At 40.9% G+C, this 19,903-nt stretch overlaps 1 protein-coding gene across 3 annotated transcripts in view; it reads left to right on the top strand.

Annotated features, from left to right (window-relative positions):
* Positions 1 to 19,903, top strand: part of USP7 (ubiquitin specific peptidase 7) — a 636,127-nt gene that overhangs the window by 67,909 nt on the left and 548,315 nt on the right. For all 3 annotated transcript variants that reach the window (XM_073632969.1, XM_073632970.1, XM_073632971.1), the window contains 2 exons: positions 3,773 to 3,971; positions 16,831 to 16,969. In XM_073632969.1, the coding sequence (XP_073489070.1) occupies positions 3,773 to 3,971; positions 16,831 to 16,969 (338 nt within the window). The remainder of the gene's footprint in view (positions 1 to 3,772; positions 3,972 to 16,830; positions 16,970 to 19,903) is intronic.

The raw sequence follows: 19,903 nt of genomic DNA on the forward strand, positions 1-19,903 counted from the left end.
TCTTCCCCAGCCTCTCCCAGTAATCTGTCCACAAGATCCGTGATGTGCCAAACCTGAGCGCCCGGTAGACAACATACTGTTTGGCGCTTCAGGTCTTTGTTACAGATTGGCCTCTCTGTCCTCATAAGAATTGAGTCCCCTACCACCAGAATCTGTCTTTCCTTTCCCTTCGCTGCCTCCCCCCCCCCGGCAGCTAGGAGAGTCCCTCAGCTCCAGCAGTGCTGGTTCTTGACTGGTTTCACCAATGTCACTCAATGGAGCGTACTTATTGGGATGCTTTAGCCCTGGATCGGCCTCCCTGGCATTTCCCCCTCCTCCCTTCCTGACTATCACCCATCTACTCTTTGCTAGTGCCTGCACCTCTTTGTCTCCACCCGCCTCTGTGCTGGCCCCAGTTGGCACCTGCTGTGTAGGAACCTGGCTCTCCTTTAGTATGGAGGGACTTCTCAGTGCTGACAGTTGCTTCCCAGATTCAGAACCTGGGCTTCTAGGGAAACAATGCGCTTACATTTTGCACAGCAGTATTCACCCTCGATCGGATGATCAAGGAACGCATACATGCCGCAACATGTACAACGAGTCGCCTCTCCACACCCACCGGCCATCATACCTATTAAATTTAATGAGGATTGGGTATTGCAATGACTGCCATTTCTCTAGGGTGTTGGGGAGAAAAAAAATGTTTAATGTTTGGGGATTTTATGTAATTTTCTAGCAAAAAAAAAACAACTTTAACTTGTAAACAACAAATCTCAAAAAGAGGCTCAGTCCTTAAGTGGTTAAAATTAGACCATTACTTTGTAAGTGGATAAACGTACAAAGTCAACAGGGGATCAAATACTTTTTTCCTCTCTTTGTACAGGGGAGTGCCAGCGGAGATATAACACTTTAGGTAGTAGGACCATTTTCATCAGGTTGATTCTACCCATAACACCCAGTGACGAACTTGGTTATTTTGTTTAATTGAAGCAAATAGAGGTTCAGTGTTCAAGGGACTATAGTCCTGACTAGAATGGCAAACCTGTACCCCTAGATATACCATATAAAAGCCACTCTAACTAGAGGTAGATCACTATCCAGTACATTATTAAAAAAGCTACGGAGATAAACAAGACCATCTTGAGGGAGTCTATAATACATTTTTACAGCTCTTACTGTGCAGAAACCTTTCTGTATTTGGAGATTAAATCTTTTTCTCTAGTGTGCCCCCTTGTCCTCTGTGATGACCTTAAAGTGAATAACTCCAGCACTAAGTTCTATATATGGACCCCTTATGTGTTTATACATGCTGATCAGATCTCCTCCTTTTTAAGAGAATAAATTCAGTTCCTCTAGTCTGTCCTCCATAGCTGAGCTCCTCCATGCCTCTTTTCAGTTTGGGTGCCCTTCTCTGCACTTTCTCCAGTTCCTCGATATCCTTTTTGTGAACTGTTGCCCAAAACTCAACTGCATATTCCAGATTAGGTTTTACTAATTTGTACAGGGGCAAAATAATCTCTTTACCTCTCCCCTCAAAGGACTTTGCTCGCTTTGGAAACCGCAGCTTGGTATTGCATGCCATTAAGCTTCTGAACTATCAGAACACCCAGATCCTTCTCCACCATTGATTTCCCCCAATTGTACTCCCCCTAGTATGTATGATGCACACATATTCTTAGTCCCCAAGTGCATAACTTTACATTTATCAACATTAAACCTCATTTGCCACATAGTTGCCCAATTAAATAGTGCATTGAGGTTGGCTTGTAAGTTGGAGACCTCTTGTAATGTGTCTTTGTGTCCCCTTATCACGATCTCCCTCTCCCAATTGGGTGCATGCAAGATAATAAAAAATTCATTTAAATTTAAAAATTTAAATGAACTCAACATTATATTCCATATAAGCAACCTAAAACCGATCTCTTATGGATTGTATACTGGTACAGGGTGTCCTAGCTGCTCACCTCAAGTGGACCCCAATAAAATTATCAAGGTCATACATATTTGGGCTCCTTTCACACTGACCGGCTGATCAGGTACACCTGTCATTTTTTTAAGCGTACCTGATCTGCCCATCCATAGCTCTCTATGGAATGGCAGATGTCACTGACACCTGCTGGCATCTGATCCAGGCCCCTAAAAACAGACGGATGGGGATCAGTTCCCCATTCATCTGGATCAGATGAGTGTCAAATGGAAACGCAGGCAGTCCATTTCCATCCAACCGCCCCATAGAGACGAGCGGGCTTTGTCCGTGTCCGCTCTGCATAGTGGAGTAAGCCCCATCTGCAAGGGGCCTTGTGTATTTTATTCCAAAATCTTCCAGTGCTTCATTATAAACGCTCCTAAACGCATGTGTATGTAAGACCACCAGAGAACCTACACCGCACTGTCTTCTTGTCGTCCTCTTATGGTCTCCTTCTCTCCACTGTGAGTATAATAGAATGAGTTTATTATATCTGGTTACCCATCTCCCTATATATCGCGAGCACTAGATATGTTTAACTTTTTTGCATTTACCCATGTTGGAGAGAGGGAGGTTGTCATAAGGGGGTGAGAAGACACATCGTGGTGGTTCTCCAGTGGTCTTATTTACACATGCGTTTTTGAACTTGATGGAAATTTAGGTCCACTGAGGGAGTTCAGTACATACATTGCTTACAGTGTAATGAAGCACTGGCAGATTTTAGAATAAAATACGTAAGTCTGTATGACCTTAATGATTTTATTGGGGTTCAATTTAAAGGGGGTGAACAGCTAGGACACCCTGTAGTAGTACATTTTTAAGAGATCTGTTTTAGGCAGCTTATATGGAATAATATAATGTGCGTTCATTTTATTTGTCTACTTATCTCCCTTTATACAGAGAGAACTAGATGTGCTTATTCTGCATGTTACCCACTTTGGAAAGAGGGAGATCATAAGAGGATGTAGAGACAAATTGAGTGTGGTGGCAGTTCTCTGGTGGTCTTAATTACACATGCGGTTTAACCTTAATAAAAATTGAGGCCCACTGAGGAAGGCGAGCACGTAGATTGCTTACAGTATAAGCAAGCACTGGAAGATTCTAGAATAATATACACAATTTTGATATTGGTGAATTTTATTTGGACTTCTTTATTGTGATTTGTTATGTGCTACATCGTATATGAAATTTTAGAATTAATTCATACGCACAATACTTTGTGAGCCAAAAGAACATGTAGCAGGTTGTTTTAGACTTCATGTACATGGGACATGTTTTACAATCTCTTCTGAACGATTTAATTTGACAGATAGTAATCCGCATTTTGCTGCGTTTAGGAGCATTTTAAAACCATTTTTTTTTTTTTCAGAATAGCCAAAAATGAAAAACTCCTGTAAACGAAATACAGCTAAACGCAAGTAGCCGCATTTAAGTGTTTGGTGCTTGAAATGCCTCTAAACAGCATCTGAACCCATTTATTTATTTATTTTTTTATGGGTTCCAAAAAAAGCCTGTAAACTGAACTGCCTATAAATTACTATAAACAACCCTGTGTACTTGTTCTGATAAGATGGCATAGAGGAGAGTCCAGGAGCAGTTGAAAAAAATGCCCAACTGCTCCTAAACGTCCGTTTAGCAGCAGCAGTGTACATGAGGCCTTAGAATTGTATATTTACTTGCCTGAAAGATGTATCTTGCCCTTACGAGTAGTTGGCTTCCTACACTGTAAGTTTACGTTTTTGATATCATTTTTTTTTTTTTTTTTTTTTTAGATTTTTAGCCCAATCTGTAGGTTGAGTTGATTTCTAGTACTTTTATTGTTTTCAGATACCAGTTGGCGATCAGAAGCAACATTTCAATTCACTGTGGAACGTTTTAGTCGCCTTAGTGAATCTGTGCTGAGTCCTCCTTGCTTTGTGCGGAATCTCCCTTGGAAAATAATGGTGATGCCACGATTCTACCCTGACAGACCACATCAAAAAAGCGTGGGATTTTTTCTTCAGTGCAATGCGGAATCTGACTCAACGTATGTACATTTTAATTGGCAACTTTCACTTAATCCAATATTCCTGCTTATGTTAACATTTAGGGCTTGTATAGTTAGTTGTAAGGGGAGATGAATGTTACTGTATTTATATGGGATGCTGGAGAAAAGTAATTTACTTCTCGCTTTCTACTGTGTGCATGTTTTATAACTTTGGATGATGTGTCAGTCTTTTATCTGACCATTCATCCAGATCCTAAATCGTTTTGTTATGGCTGAATTCAGGGTATCTTTAAAAATCTGCCTTTGTATTGGTAACCCCTGCAATGCAAGGGTTTAATATTCATGTCTAGGGGCAGGTTTCTTCTCTCTAATTCTTCAGGGATGTGGGTGGGCCCTCAGCATCCTTTCGCAAAATACAGGACTGCTGATCCTTGTGTCCTTGGTCAGCTGGCTACGACCGATTGAGAAGCAGCTTGAGGTGATAGTGAAACCGAGAGGAGGAAGTCTAAATTAGCGAAGAATAAGGCAAGTTGTTAAATTTATTGCAACAAGCATTTAAAGCGGTATTTACCCCAAAGGAAACATTTATTATATTGCAGATTCCAATTCTTAGATGTGATGGCTGTGTGTAGTGTGTTTTTTTTTTTTTTTTTTTGGCTTTCTTCTATTTTTATCTGTGATCTAGACAGTCTGTTTTTCAAGAGCACAAGCTCTCCCATATTTTCAGTTTACAGAAATGAGACAAACTAAATACACTGACAGGGGTGCTTACAATGATCAGCTTTTATTGAAGTAAAACCATTATCCCAAAAGAAAAAAGGTTTGCTGTAACTGATTTATAAAGTGTCAACTGGAGTTTGGCTTCAATTTATTAGTGTAACTAAATTTGATAGTACATCTAACACCCCCTCCCCCCAGACTGACAATGTTGCTGTCCAAAGGTGCCGTTATGCTTGTTCTAGAGTGTCGGCACACTAATACAGGAGGTGTTTCCTGGCCAGATCACCAAAACAGAGGGGAAAAAGTATAAACACGAAAACTAAGGGAGCCACCACATCTAATTTGATAAACTGCAATATATAATTTTTTTTGGTTTGGGGCTTAATACTGCTTTAACCTGTACAGGGAGGACACTGCAAGGTTATTTTATTTTTTATGAGCTTTAGATTTAAAGGGATGTTTTGGGGACATTTTCCACAAAACACCCCATGTGCTGCAGCGCCCCAAGCAATTACTATCCACCGAAGAATCAGACACTCCTTCAAAGACCACACATGCACAGTGTTTGATATCTTCCTCCCTGACTCGGCCATTGTGGATACAAAAGTAAAGGCCACGCACTGCACATGCATGGTATTTGAATGAGCTGGTGCACAATACTTTGTGTTGGCAATGCACTTGTTAACATGCTGCCATTTAGGTGGTGTGGTGGCCTACCCATATGTACATATATAGTGTATATATGGGATATAGTGAGAGAGAGATTTCTCTTCAGAGGAATGTAATGTGAATGTGCTTGGGGTTCTACAGTTAGTGGGTGATTTAGGGAAAATTTATCCCAGTAGTGAACCAACCCATTAACTTTAATTATTAAATAGGTTTATCTTGTGCCCTGTGTGAGAAATTGTGATTAATACTGCACAGTTCTACCAATTGTCACAATTTGGCTTACTTGGGAAGGTGATTTTTCTTTATTTTACTTGTTTGGATTCTGAAATATTTATCTTCCCCTTTTAGCTTTTCTTTGAGAGACTTGAGCTGTAGGGCTTCAGAGGTCTTGCAGTTGCTGTCAATTAGGGCTGCAACTAATGATTAGTTTTATAGTCGATTAGTTTCATAGTCGATTAGTTTCATAGTCGATTAGTTTCATAGTCGATTAGTTTCATAGTCGATTAGTTTCATAGTCGATTAGTTTCATAGTCGATTAGTTTCATAGTCGATTAGTTTCATAGTCGATTAGTTTCATAGCCGATTAATCGGTTAATAACCTTAAAGTGTGGTGTATATTTAGTTAATATGTAAAGTTGAAAAAAATGTATTAAATCTCTCTATGCAGTGGTAAATATAAATTACCAACTTTATGGTTAGGGAGCAAAAGCTCTAATCCACTCTGAGAATAAGACAGAGGAGATATACTGTATATACCATTAGAGGGTATATACTATTACAGGATGAATCTGGTAAATATCAGACTCGGATCAAATTTTTTTTATATATAAAAAAAAAAAAAAAAAAAAAAAAAAAAAAACACACAATGTCGTCCTTTCAAAAAAAAAAGTCATTTTAAGAACCCTTGTTCGATTTTCTAATAGTGGGGTCAAATCGACGTTCATTTTCAACCACAGTGAAAAAGTGGGAAAATTTGGAAACCGAAAACTTCTTGGTCAAAGGAATTTTGGGGACTTACTAAACTGCATATTGGGATGATGGGATGATTGGATTATTGACTGCAATACTGAGAACTCTCACTAGATGTCAGTGTACTATATACACATATATATGGTAATGACTAATGTTGTTTCTCAAAATATATTGTTCTTTCCTGCAGTGCTTGATAAAATGTTGCAAGAAGCAGTTGCTAATGTTTAACTCTTCACTTACTGATATATATGCAGCTGTACAACAGGATACAGAAGTAATTTAAAAATGACATTTGACCTGTTATTGATGGGAATATGGGTAGAATTATTTCTCATGGGGTTTATTGGAGGAATATCATGTTAACACCCGACAATGAACATATTTAACCCATTACTAATAATATGCATATACTTTTTCTACATGGGGATTATGGGTGGAATATTGTAGTTAGACATAGGAATATATTAAACCTATTTCTGATATAAATATTTAATTAATTTTCTACATGGGGATTATGGGTGGAATATTGTTTATAAATATACATAGGAACATACTTAACCCATTTCTGATAAGAATATGCATATAATAATTCTACATGGGGATTATGGGTGGAATATTGTAGTTAAACATACATAGGAATATATTAAACCTATTTCTGATAAGAATATGCATATAATTATTTTGTACATGGGGATTATGGGTGAAATATTGTTTATAAATATACATAGGAACCTATTATTTCTGATAAGAATATGCATATATTTTTTTTTTCTACATGGGGATTATGGGTGAAATATTTTAGTTAAACATCCTATGTAATACATTTGACCTGTTTCTCATAGGAATATGGGTAAAGTTATTGTTTTTTAGGTTGATTATGACTGGAATATCATTACAATAACAATTAACATATTTAACCTATTTATGAAATGAATAGCCACATAATAATTTTTCTTCATGGGTGGAATGCCATGGTTAAACATGCCTAGGAATAGGGATGAGCTTCCAGTTCGAGTCGAACATGAGTTTGACTCGAACATTGGCTGTTTGATCGTTCGCCAAATATCGAACATTATGGGGCGTTCGCACCAAATTCGAGCGGTGCGTCACGCCCCGTAATGCACTGAGTCATCATAGTCATTGCTCGCTGATGATTGGCCAAACATGCACTCGCATGCTTTGGCCAATCACAGCGCTGTCAGCAAAGAGCCATAATTGGCCAAAGGCAGGGTGCCTTTGACCAATTATGGCTCAGGGGGTTAAGTCCATGCCCCACACTATATAAGGCCGCCTGCACATCGGCCTTGTGTAGTGTGTTGCTGGCGGGGAGAGAGAGAGTTTCATTTCATTTACTTTGAGTAGGCAGTCTATTCAGTTGGCTAGATCTCACTGCAGACCGTTCCTGCTGTACTGTTTGTTTCTAATATACTTCAGGCAGGCAGTTGATTCAGTTAGCTGCAGTGTATTTAATATATATACAGTAAAACCTTGGTTTGAGAGCGTTTTGCAAGACAGGCAAATGTTTTAATAAAGTTTGCCTTGATATACAAGCGATGTCTTGATATAAGAGTAGCGTCATGTCACAGCTGTGTATAAAAAAGAGAGGAGCCTCTAAGTGTAGCAATATGGTTACATTTAATGACGGTACAACCTTTAGCAACTTACTGCTACACTTAGAGGTGCCTCTTCTCTTTTATACCCTGTAAAAAAAAAATGCTTTGATATACAAGTACTTTGGATTACAAGCATGTTTCTGGAACCAATTATAGATAGATATGGAGATATATATAGATAGATCTCTATATCTATATATATATATATATATAATCTATCTCTCTCGGCTTTGTATGTGTATGTGTGTGTGTGTGTGTGTGTATGTATATATGTATATATATATATATATATATATATATATATATATATATATATATATATATATATATATATATATATATATTAGTGTCTCCTACATATATCTATCCACTGCATTCCAGTAGAATTAGGTGTCCCAAGCACTTGTGGGCAATCTGCTAGCGGCCGGCAAAACTAATTTTGATTGTAGCAGGCAAATTTCCCTACCCCAGTTGCTAAACCGTCAAAAGAAATTCGCTCCCAGCCATCCACATGCTCAGAGGCTGAATGCTAGTTTGGCTAAATTGCTAGCACTCCAACTGCTGCCTTTTCAGCTGGTAGACTCTGCCCCCTTTTGAGAATTTGCGGTACCTCAGTGGCAGGTTCCCAAACGCCTTTTTTTTTTTCCTCAGAAGGCCATTTTGGCTCTCTACTGGCATGTGGAAGGCAATGTCTTGGCCTCGTTGGACAGGGCGCTCAGTGGTAAGATGCATATTACCGCTGACTCATGGTCCAGCAGGCATGGACATGGACGTTACCTTTCTTTCATGGCGCACTGGGTAACCCTGCTGGCAGCTGGGAAGGATGCAGGACAGGCTGCATTAATGTTGGAGCTTGTTCCGCCACCATGCCTCTAAAATGCTGGTAGTGGTGATTCTGCCACACCTCTCTCCTCCACCCCCTCCTCCTCTTCTTCCTCTATTGCCTCTTCCTGTGCAGATTTGACCTCGGAACCAGTGGTGCTAGGTAGGCGTTCTAGGGGCTACGCAAGCACTCAGGCAAAAAGATGCCACGTGGTGCTTGAGTTGGTCTGCTTAGGACACTGGGGCAGACATTCTGGCAGCTCTGCAGGGGCAGGTTCAGAGGTGGTTGACGCCACGACAGCTTCAGGTAGGAATGGTGGTTTGCAACAATGGCACCAACCTCTACTCCGCCCTCTGACAGGGACACTTGACCCATGTTCCCTGTTTGGCTCACGTCCTTAATTTGGTGGTGCAGTGGTTCTTTGCAGGTACCCGGGCTTACAGGATCTCCTTAAGCAGGCCAGGAAAGTCTGTGGGCATTTCTGCCGGTTATATAATGCCAGTGCTCGGCTGGCTGATCTTCAAAAAGGAACCTCCCAAAGAACTGCCTCATCTGTAACATGCCCACCAGGTGGAACTCAACGTTGGCAATGCTTCAGTAGCTGCACACGCAGCAGAGGGCCATCAATGACTACCTGTGCAAGTTTGGCACCAGGGCAGGGTCAGGGGAGCTTTGGCTTTTTTTCGCTACGCCAGTGGCTAATGATCAAGAATGCATGCTCTGTCCTGTCACCATTTGAGGAGGCCACGAAGATGGTGACAGTGCATGCATCAGTGATACTGCCCTCTTGTCTACCTGTTGGAGCACATGCTGCGTGGAATAATGGATAGGGCACTTGAGGCAGAACAGAGGGAGGAAGAGGAGGACTTCCTTAACTCCCAAGGACCCCTTTATCCAGACATTATTCCTGCAGGCCTGAATATGACACAGGAAGAGGAGGATTGTGTCAGCATGGAGGTAGAGCCTGGCACTCAGCATCAGCAGCAGTCTTCAAGGGATCGCTTTCAGTCCCCAGAAACCCATGGACTTGTAGGTGGCTTGGAGGAGGTGGCTGCAGATCATGTCGTCCTTAGTGACCCAGAGGACTCCGGACCGAATGCCTCAGCATACCTACGCTGCATGGCCTCCCTGATCTTACAAAGCCTGCAAAAGGACCCTCGTATTCGTGGTATCAAGGAGAGGGAGCAGTACTGGCTGGCAACCCTTCTTGATCCACGTTAAAAGGGTAAGGTTATACAGCTTATACACTTAAACAGCCTTCGCAGAGGATGAAACATCTTCGGGAGGCCTTGCAGCAATGTGTTTCCAGAGCCTGGGAGGCTACAATTTCCTGGTCCTCCTGGACAACGTGTTGCTGAGGCTTCAGTCAGTCACAGAAGGAGCGGTGGAGAAGGTGGCCATCTGACCGATGCGTTCAGACAATTTTTTAATCTGCAGCCCCAAGGTCTGATTGGTTCCAGCAACCATCGCCAGCGTCTAATTTACATGGTGCAGGAATACCTTGGGCAATATCAGACTTGGAGACCTTTCCAACCGAAAATCCACTGGGTTACTGGGTCTTGAGGATGGATCACTGGCCAGAGCTTGCACAGTATGCAATTGAGCTACTGGCCTGTCCTGCATCCAGCGTTCTATCTGAACACCCATTCAGTGCTGCTGGAAGCTTTGTAACCGATCAGAGTGCGCCTGTCCAGACTCGGTTGATCGGTTCACCTTCATAAAAATGAATCAGTCAGAAATAGGTTTTATATGTTGCTATGTATATTTATAAACAATATTCCACCCATAATCCCCATGTAGAAAAATTATATGCATATTCTCATCAGAAATGGGCTAGATATGTTGCTATGTATATTTATAAACAATATTCCACCCATAATCCCCATGTAGAAAAATAATTTATATGAATTTTCATATCAGAAATGTGTTTAATATGTTGCTATGTATATTTATAAACCATATTCCACCCATTAGCCCCATGTAGAAAAATAATTATATACATATATCAGAAATAGGTTTAATATATTCCTATGTATGTCTAACTACAATATTCCACTCATAATCCCCATGTAGAAAAAGTATATGCTTATTATTATTAATGGGTTAAATATGTTCACTGTCGGGTGTTAACATGATATTCCTCCAATAATCCCCATGAGAAATAATAATTCTACCCATATTCCCATCAAAAACAGGTCAAATGTAATTTTTACATTACTTCTGTATCCTGTTGTACAGCTGCATATATATCAGCAAGTGAAGAGTTAAACATTAGCAACAGCTTCTTGCAACATTTTATCAAGCACTGCAGGAAAGAATAACATATTTTGAGAAACAACATTAGTCATTACCATATATATGTGTATATAGTACACTGACCTCTAGTGAGAGTTCTCAGTATGGCAGCCAATAATCCAATCATCCCAATATGCAGTTTAGTACATCCCGGAATTCTGCAGTGCATGTGGTTTTTGTTCAGAAATTACTTTCTTTTTAAAAACAATGTTAAAAATAAGTGAAAATTTCAAACCACATTCTTCGTCTGAAAATTGATCCGTGTGGCCTGCATAAGGCTCGGTACACACCTATGCAGTTGGCTTTTCATCTGTTTTTGCAGTGCTTTTTGCTGTGCATTTTGTTTTTTGCCCACCTGATTTTGCTGCGTTTTTTGTATTTTTTTTTTTTGGCAACATTTTTGTTGGGTAGATTAACCACTAAGCCACCGCCCACCATCATATGACGGCGGGACGAGGCTTCTGTTGTTCTGGGAGGACGTCATATGACGTCCTCGCCCTCCCGAGCCACTAGGGGGCGCGCACGCGCGTGCGTGCCCGCTGCGTCGCTCAGGACCCGGTGCGCGTGCCCGGCGGCTCGCGATTGCCGGGTAACAGAGCAGGAGCGTGGATCTGTGCATGTAAACACAGATCCACGTCCTGTCGGAGAGGAGACCGATGGCGTGTCCCTTGTACATAGGGACACCGATCGGTCACCTCCCCCAGTCAGTCCCCTCCCCCCCACAGTTAGAATCACCTCCTTAGGTCATACATTAACCCCTCGAGCGCCCCCTAGTGTTAACCCCTTCCCTGCCAGTCACATTTACACAGTAATCAATGCAATTTTATAGCATTGATCGCTGTATAAATGTGAATGGTCCCAAAAATGTGTCAAAAGTGTCCGATGTGTCCGCCGCAATATCGCAGTCACAATAAAAATTGCAGATCGCCGCCATTACTAGTAAAAAAATAAATAAATAAAAATGCTATAAATCTATCCCCTATTTTGTAGACGCTATAACTTTTGCGCAAACCAATCAATATACGCTTATCGCAATTTTTTTTTTACCAAAAATATGTAGAAGAATACATATCGGCCTAAACTGAGGAAAAAATTTGTTAAAAAAAAAATTGGATATTTATTATAGCAAAAAGTAAAAAATATTGTGTTTTTTTCAAAATTGTCCCTCTTCTTTTGTTTATAGCGCAATAAATAAAAACCGCAGAGGTGATCAAATACCACCAAAAGAAAGCTCTATTTGTGGGGAAAAAATGATAAAAATTTAATTAGGGTGCAGTGTAACATGACCGCGCAATTGTCATTCAAAGTGCGACAGCGCTGAAAACTGAAAAATGGCTTGGGCAGGAAGGGGGTGTAAGTGCCCTGTATTGAGGTGGTTAAAGCGGGGGTCCACCTATCTATTGTGTTTTTTTTTTTTTTTGGCGTTCATTCACAAACTTTTCTTCTCATGATTATCTACTCGCATGTTCTGTGTAATAAGTCCGCCTGTGTCCGATTTCGTTGTAAAGAATAACTTATAAAATTCACTAAAGGCGGTTTCCATCTTCATTGTGGGCATTTGAAGCCCACAAGCATGTATTTCCTGGATGCAGTGAATGCTGTGCTCCCAGCATTCACCGAGATGTTGTGATGACGCTGTTGCACAATGCATGCTGGGAAGCCTGAGACTAGCTCCCAGGGGACTGTGGGAGGTCTGGGAGAGGCTAGAAACACACCTACTCCTATGGGAGGAAAACCAGGAAGTGCTAAGAAGATTAGAAAAAAAAGGTAATTACGGCAATTTAAATTTTTTTACACAGCATGTCAGCATCTAGGCAAGGAAGAGAATGCATAGAGATAATGTTCAAAATTTAGGTGGAACCCCGCTTTAAAAAACACAAATTGCTGCAAAAACACATTACATGCTTTTCTGCAGCTTCTCCATTGAAGTATATTGAACCAAAAAAGCACCGATTTAATCGATTAGTAGTTTCAGCCCTACTGTCAATTAGCTGCGGGACCATACTTCTACACAGGGAATGCATCAAAACTGGAGCAGCCAGAATCTGTAGTGGTTATGCATGGCAACCAATCGCCTTCTGTCTTTCATTTTCAAATAAGGTGAAGATATGAGCCGATTTGGTTTGCTTGTACTATTGCTCCAGATTCCTTCTGCTCCCAGTTTTGATAAACCCCCCCTCTGATTTTAGACAGTTCACGTCCAGCAACTGTCAGACTTCTGGTGACCTTTGACCCCTCTTCAGCAGTTGAGTTCAGTTAGTTAGCTCTTCTGATTTAGACCCCTTTCACATTGCGGGGGGTAGGATCGAGTTAGTGGTAAAGCACTGCTAGTTTTAGTGGAGCTTTACTGCTGTTACAGTGGCGTTTTTCGGCCGATAGCGGAGCACTTTTAACCACTGCTAGCGGCCGAGGAAAGGGTTAAAATCGCCCGAAAATCGTCGCTGTCGAAGCGCTTTGCAGGCACTTCGGCAGCAGTGTCCATTCATTTCAATGGGCAGGGGTGGTGGAGGAGCAGTGTATACACATTTACATATACATATTTTTGTAACGTCCTGCAAGCACACCACCCCAGTGTAAAAGCACTCCAGCTCTCACACTGGTGCTGCAGGGGAGGCGTTTTTCAGGCCCTTTACAGGTGCTATTTTTAGCTCAAAGGCGCCTGGAAAAACACTCCAGTGTGGAAGGGGTCTAAAAGTAGAGAAGTAGAATTCCTTCAGGGAACAAGACGCCATAGTTTATATACCAGCAGCCTTAAATTTAAAATTTACAATAGTCCAGTCAGTAAATTTTTCTTCCGGCTGAGGTCTGAATTTCATTTCTGTGCTATCATACATCACAGCCCTCCTTTACCACAGTTTCCTTTTGTATGTCGGTGTCTGCAGCCTACCTTCACATCATAGTATGTTTTTACATCGGTCCCCTGTTTACACCGGTCTTCACAGTCCCCTTTTTACATCACAAATTACCCCCCCTACAGCGGTCCCACGATGTCCTTAGTTCCTCATTGCATTATAGCTCTCTTTCATATTGTAGTCACAGCCCCCCCCTCCCCCTACACTTCCCATCTCCCCCTCCCCCCGCAGTCATCCACTACCCTCATTCTCCCTTACTCCCCCATAAATAAAAACCCCTTCCCTGAAATTACAGCACCTGCTTCTTGCATCACAGTAAAATAAATGGTGTGGCATGCATTTGTATTCAGCCCCTTTACTCTGATACCCCTAACTAAAATCTAGTGGAACCAATTGCCTTCAGAAGTCACCTAATTAGTAAATAGTCTACCTGTGTGTAATTTAATCTCCATATAAATACAGGTGTTCTGTGAAGCTCTCAGAGGTTTGTTAGGCCCCTTTCACACTGGGGCGGTGGGGGCGGCGGCGGTAAAACGGCGCTATTTTTAGCGCCACTTTACTGTTGTTTTAGCGGTGGTATTTGGCCACTAGCGGTGCGGTTTTAACCCCCGCTGGCGGCCGAAAAAGGGTTAAAACTGCTCGCATAGCACCGCTACAGTGGCGGTATAGCCGCGCTGCCCCATTGATTTCAATGGGCAAGAGCGGTGAATTCACCGCTCCAAAGATGCTATTTGTAGGAGTTTTTTTTTTCTCTCTCCTGCCAGCGCACACTGGAGAAACAATAGCGGCAGTTTTAGGTTGGTTTGCAGGCGCTATTTTTAGCGCAATAGTGCCTGCAAACCGCCCCAGTGTGAAAGGGGCCTTAGAGAACCTTGGTGAACAAACTGCATCATGAAGACCAAGGAACACACCAGACAGGTCAGGGATAAAGTTGTGAAGAAGTTTAAAGCAGGTTTAGGTTATAAAAAAAATATTCCAAGCTTTGAACATCTCACAGAGCACTGTTCAATCCATCATCCTAAAATGGAAAGAGTATGGCACAACTGTAAACCTACCAAGACATGGCTGTTCACTTAAAATGACAGGCCGGGTAAGGAGAGCATTAATCAGAGAAGCAGCCAGCAGGCTCATGGTAACTCTGGAGGAGCCGCAGAGATCCACAGCTCAGGTGGGAGAATCTGTCCACTGACGACTTAGTCGTGCACTCCACAAATCTGGCCTTTTATGGAAGAGTGGCAAGAAGAAAGCCATAAGAAGTCCCGTTTGCAGTTTGCAAAAAGCCATGTGGGGGACAAAGCAAACATGTGAAGGAAGGTGCTCTGGTCAGATGAGACCAAAATTTAACATTTTTGGCCTAAAAGCACTAACGCTGCTCATCACCCTGAACACTCCAACCCCACTGTGTAACATGGTGGTGGCAGCATCATGTTTTGAGGATGCTTTTCTTCAGCAGGGACAGGATAGCTGGTCAGAATTGATGGGAAGATGGAGCCAAATACAGGGCAATCTTAGAAGAAAACCTGTTAGTCTGCAAAAGACTTGAGACTGGGGCGGAGGTTCACCTTCCAGCAGGACAACGACCCTAAAAATACAGCCAGAGCTACAATGGAATGGTTTGAATCAAAGCATATTCATGTGTTTGAATGACCCAGTTAAAGCCCAGACCTAATACCAATTGAGAATCTCTGGCAAGACTTGAAAATTCGCTGTTCAGGCGCTCGCCATCCAATCTGACAGAGCTTAAGGTATTTTGTAAAGAATGGGCAGAAATTTCACTCTCCTAGATGTGCAAAGCCGATAGAGACATCCTCAAAAAGACATGCAGCTGTAATTGCAGCGAAAGGTGGTTCTACAAAGTATTGACTTAGGGAGGCTGAATACAAATGCATTCCATACGTTTCATATCTTTTTATTTGTAAAAAAATGTTAAAAACCATTTATCATTTTTCCTTCCATTTAACAATTTATGTGCCACTTTGTGTTGGTCTATTACATACAACCAAAAACATAAATGTATTTTATTTTAACATGGCAATGTGCCAAAATTTCAAGCAGTATGAATGCTTTTTCATGGCACTGTACACATGGGCTGCATATCGGGTGGCATTCGACCCGTGTGTCCAGCAGCTGGTTCGACGGGGAATGACTGAAAAAGGTCTCCTGATCGGCATCCGAACAGAGCCATCCCTCTGTCAGGACACAATGGCTCAGAGGAGTACAGTGGCTTTTTTTTTTTCCTTTCGTTCAGCCCACTTGATTGAAGAAAAAAAAAAACTAGTGGTGTACCAGGTTTAACGTTTGAAGCAATAACAGCATGTGAAAAAAGATAACCTTTCTTTTTTTTTTTTTTAACCTGGAAAAAGTCCTCATTCTCAAACTTATGTATGTAGCATACTAAAGCAGTTGCACTTGGTCTGGGTATCTAAGCGTCAAGGCAAAAAAATACCTCTGCTCATGAAACATTTTAAGGATAGATGCTAATAGACATGTATCTGAGGAGATGGTTTGTGACTTAGACCAGCAATAGACAGAGCCAATTTCTTTCCTGCAACCACGGCTGGATTCCCCCATCAGCACAGATAATATTGAGAGGGAATCCCTCCCGTGGAGCCATTGTGTTCTTCCGGTAGGGGAAGCCATTCCTGCCAGGAGAACACGGCGATTATTGTAGTAATCGCATGTAAAATTAGGCAGGCTGGTTGTACCCAAATTGATCGCTCAACTTTGGTACATTTAGCTTGGCCATACATGGTTTGAATCTGACTTTGTGTGGTGTGTTTTTTTTTTTTTTTTGTTACAGTGCATACAACTGGTGCTTTAGTTGTGTGGGATTTTCAGTGGTGTATAAAGTCTGCATTGTTTGATTATCTAAAATGATTGGGGCAGTTCAATGTGCTTAAATCTGTTTTATTCCCATTTGTTTTAATTTATATGTCTTGTATCCAATTTTGCAGGTCATGGTCTTGTCATGCCCAGGCAGTGCTAAAGATAATCAATTACAAGGATGATGAAAAGTCTTTTAGCAGACGCATTAGTCACTTGTTCTTTCATAAGGAAAATGACTGGGGCTTTTCCAATTTCATGGCGTGGAGTGTAAGCATATTAATTTTTTTTTTTTTCATATAATTTCTTCAAACATATGTAAAAGTAGTGCAAAATATGTGCTCTGTGGCTCTTAAGTTTTTAAATCCAGCTCCCTTTTAAAAAAAGGAAAAAAAATATATAGAGTGTATGTGTTTTTGTTGGGTTTTTTTTTTTTCTTTGATTTTGGATGGAGTGGAAAGGGAAAGGGTTTTTATTTTTGTCTATGTCCCCATTGTATTCGTATCAACAAAAATACAGGAAAATCTTCCAATGGGGACACTAGTTCTGGTGACACCCTGCGATTTCCTCACTTTTAGAGGTATGTCCTCTCACTTCATGCCTTGGATAAAAGGACAGGAAGTGAAGGTAAATCTTGCCAATGGTACACAGATGGCAAAAAACGTTGGGTTATAACCCTCCTTTAATCCAAAATAAAAAAAAAAGGTTTTACCTTTTAGTGACTGTTGAGGCTGTTCATATCTATTGAATTACCCGAGAGTTTTTAAAAGTTTGTTACCAAAAATGTAGAGGTGTTTTAAGGATAAAAAAAAAAAAAAAAAAATGTGGATCTTTTCTTTACCATAATTGTAAAGAGCGGATATGTCTGGGAGTACAATTTCCTACACCATGAAAAGGGACTTGGAAAATTGAGGAAACTAACATCAACAGGTCTGGCAGATTCAAAGCCACACCAGAATCGGAAGACAAATTTGAGAGTCCCCAAGCTTGTGTGTGAAGACATAGGATAGCTTAACTGTCTACATCAGCAAGTCTCTTGTTGTGATGAGAAGACTTCAATCTGCAGGTTTTGACAGGTCAAGTGGCAGTAGCAAAGCCATTGATAAAATGGCAACATAAGAGAGAGGCTTGCCTGGGCCTGGAACCATAACCAGTAGACAACTGAACACTGGAATAAATACAATTTTTTTGTTTTATCTTTGAATTAACCATGCAAGGTTTATGTATTCTGTGGAGTAAGCAAAGGGATGGTTCTTCTGTATGTGATACCAACTGTCAAAAATGGTAGAGAAAGCATGATGATCTTGGGCTCTTTTTACTTCAAAGTTGCTGACTTGTATAGAGCAACGGGCATCGTGAACCATAAGGCCTAGCACATTTTTTCAGTGTCATGTATTACCCTCTTGTATATGCTCAGCTTATCATGCCTCTAGCCTATGCCTAGCAGCAGAATTACCTAAAATTCTTAAACCATCAGTGTTGTGCTAGTCACTTAGTAATCAGTGTTATTTTACAAACACATCTAGAAACAAAAAGGCTAACGAAACCAAGTGCAAAAAATTCACAAATATTGAAAATATTGCTTAAATTGTGAACAATGGCACACACCATACACTTTGAAATTTATGTGATTAAAAAGTAAGCAATTGACAATACTTTGTTTTATCTGTTATTACTTGGATCTTTGCACTGCGAGTGTCAAATTCTCAGAACTATCAGTTGTCTAGTGTGAGGCACCTTATTAGAGATAATTGACCCCCTTTAAATGAGTGGTCAAACAAGATAGGTGTATGGATCTGGCACCCAGGAAATAGGAGTAGCCACCGCTCCTCTCGGCAAAAGACAGTATGACAAAATAATAAAACAAAGATGCAACCTTCATAGCGCAGTATTTGAATTAAAAAAAAAAAGTGTACCCTCACAATTTGTAAATGAAGAAGTACCGCTTATTTTAGTATGTAATACAAAATTAAAAGGCTTTGATCTGCCTGGCTACAGGCTTTCTCAATATAAGACCTACTTTAGGGGCTTACCCTCAGCATGTTGTCCTGTTGATGAAAAGTTTAAGGACTCCCCCTTGACTCTACCAAAGTGTCATTCATTTCCCATCCATAACCAGATCAGTTATCTGATCAAAACACTAACTTTCCCCTCATTAACATACAGTAAAGAAGCTCAGGTTCTGAATGTTTAATCCTTTGTTAGGTCAGTGTTTAGATCTAGTTTAATACTGCCATAGGGGTCAGCACAGTACAGACAGGCTTAATCATGGTAAACTAAGCACCTCGGCTCCACTCTCTAAACAGATATGATTTGTCAGTTCTGGAGTTGGGTTATGCTATGTGAATGAGAATTTTTATGAGTCATAAAGTAGGTGTTATCTAAATTTGGCTGCAATAGTGGTAATATACTGTATTTTAAAGGCATAGTTCACCTTTACTATAAAACTGCCTACACTGGCAAGGGACGACCGTAGATAAGAACTGTGCAGCTTTGGCCAAAATTTAATAATGTTCTTTTCAGTAGGTATAGGCCATTTACAGTATCTCACAAGTGAGTACACCCCACACATTTGTGTAAATATTTTATTATATCTTTCCATGTGAACACTGGAGAAATTATACTTTGCTTCAATGTAAAGTAGTGAGTGTACAGCTTGTATAACAGTGTAAATTTGCTGTCCCCTCAAAATAACACACAGCCATTTAATGTCTAAACCGCTGGTAACAAAAGTGAGTACACCCCTAAGTGAAAATGTCCAAATTGGGACCAATTAGTCTTTTCCCTCCCTGATGCCATGTGACTTGTTAGTGTTACAAGGTCTCAGGTGTGAATTGGGAGCAGGTGTGTTAAATTTGGTGTTTATCGCTCTCCCACTCTTACTGGTCACTGGAAGTTACACATGGCATCTTGTGGCAAAGAACTCTCTGAGGATCTGAAAAAAAGAATTGTGGCTCTACATAAAGATGGTCTAGGCTATAAGAAGATTACCATGAAACTGAGCTGCAACACCGTGTCCAAGACCATACAGCGGTCTAACAGGACAGGTTCCACTCAGAACAGGCCTCACCATGGTCAACCAAAGAAGTTGAGTGCACATGCTCAGCATCATATCCAAAGGTTGTCTTTTGGGAAATAGATGTATGAGTGCTGCCAGCATTGCTGTAGAGGTTGAATGGCGTGAGAGTCAGCCTGTCAGTGCTC

The sequence above is a fragment of the Aquarana catesbeiana genome, linkage group LG06 (assembly GCF_042186555.1).
Source record: "Aquarana catesbeiana isolate 2022-GZ linkage group LG06, ASM4218655v1, whole genome shotgun sequence".
NCBI lineage: Eukaryota > Metazoa > Chordata > Amphibia > Anura > Ranidae > Aquarana > Aquarana catesbeiana.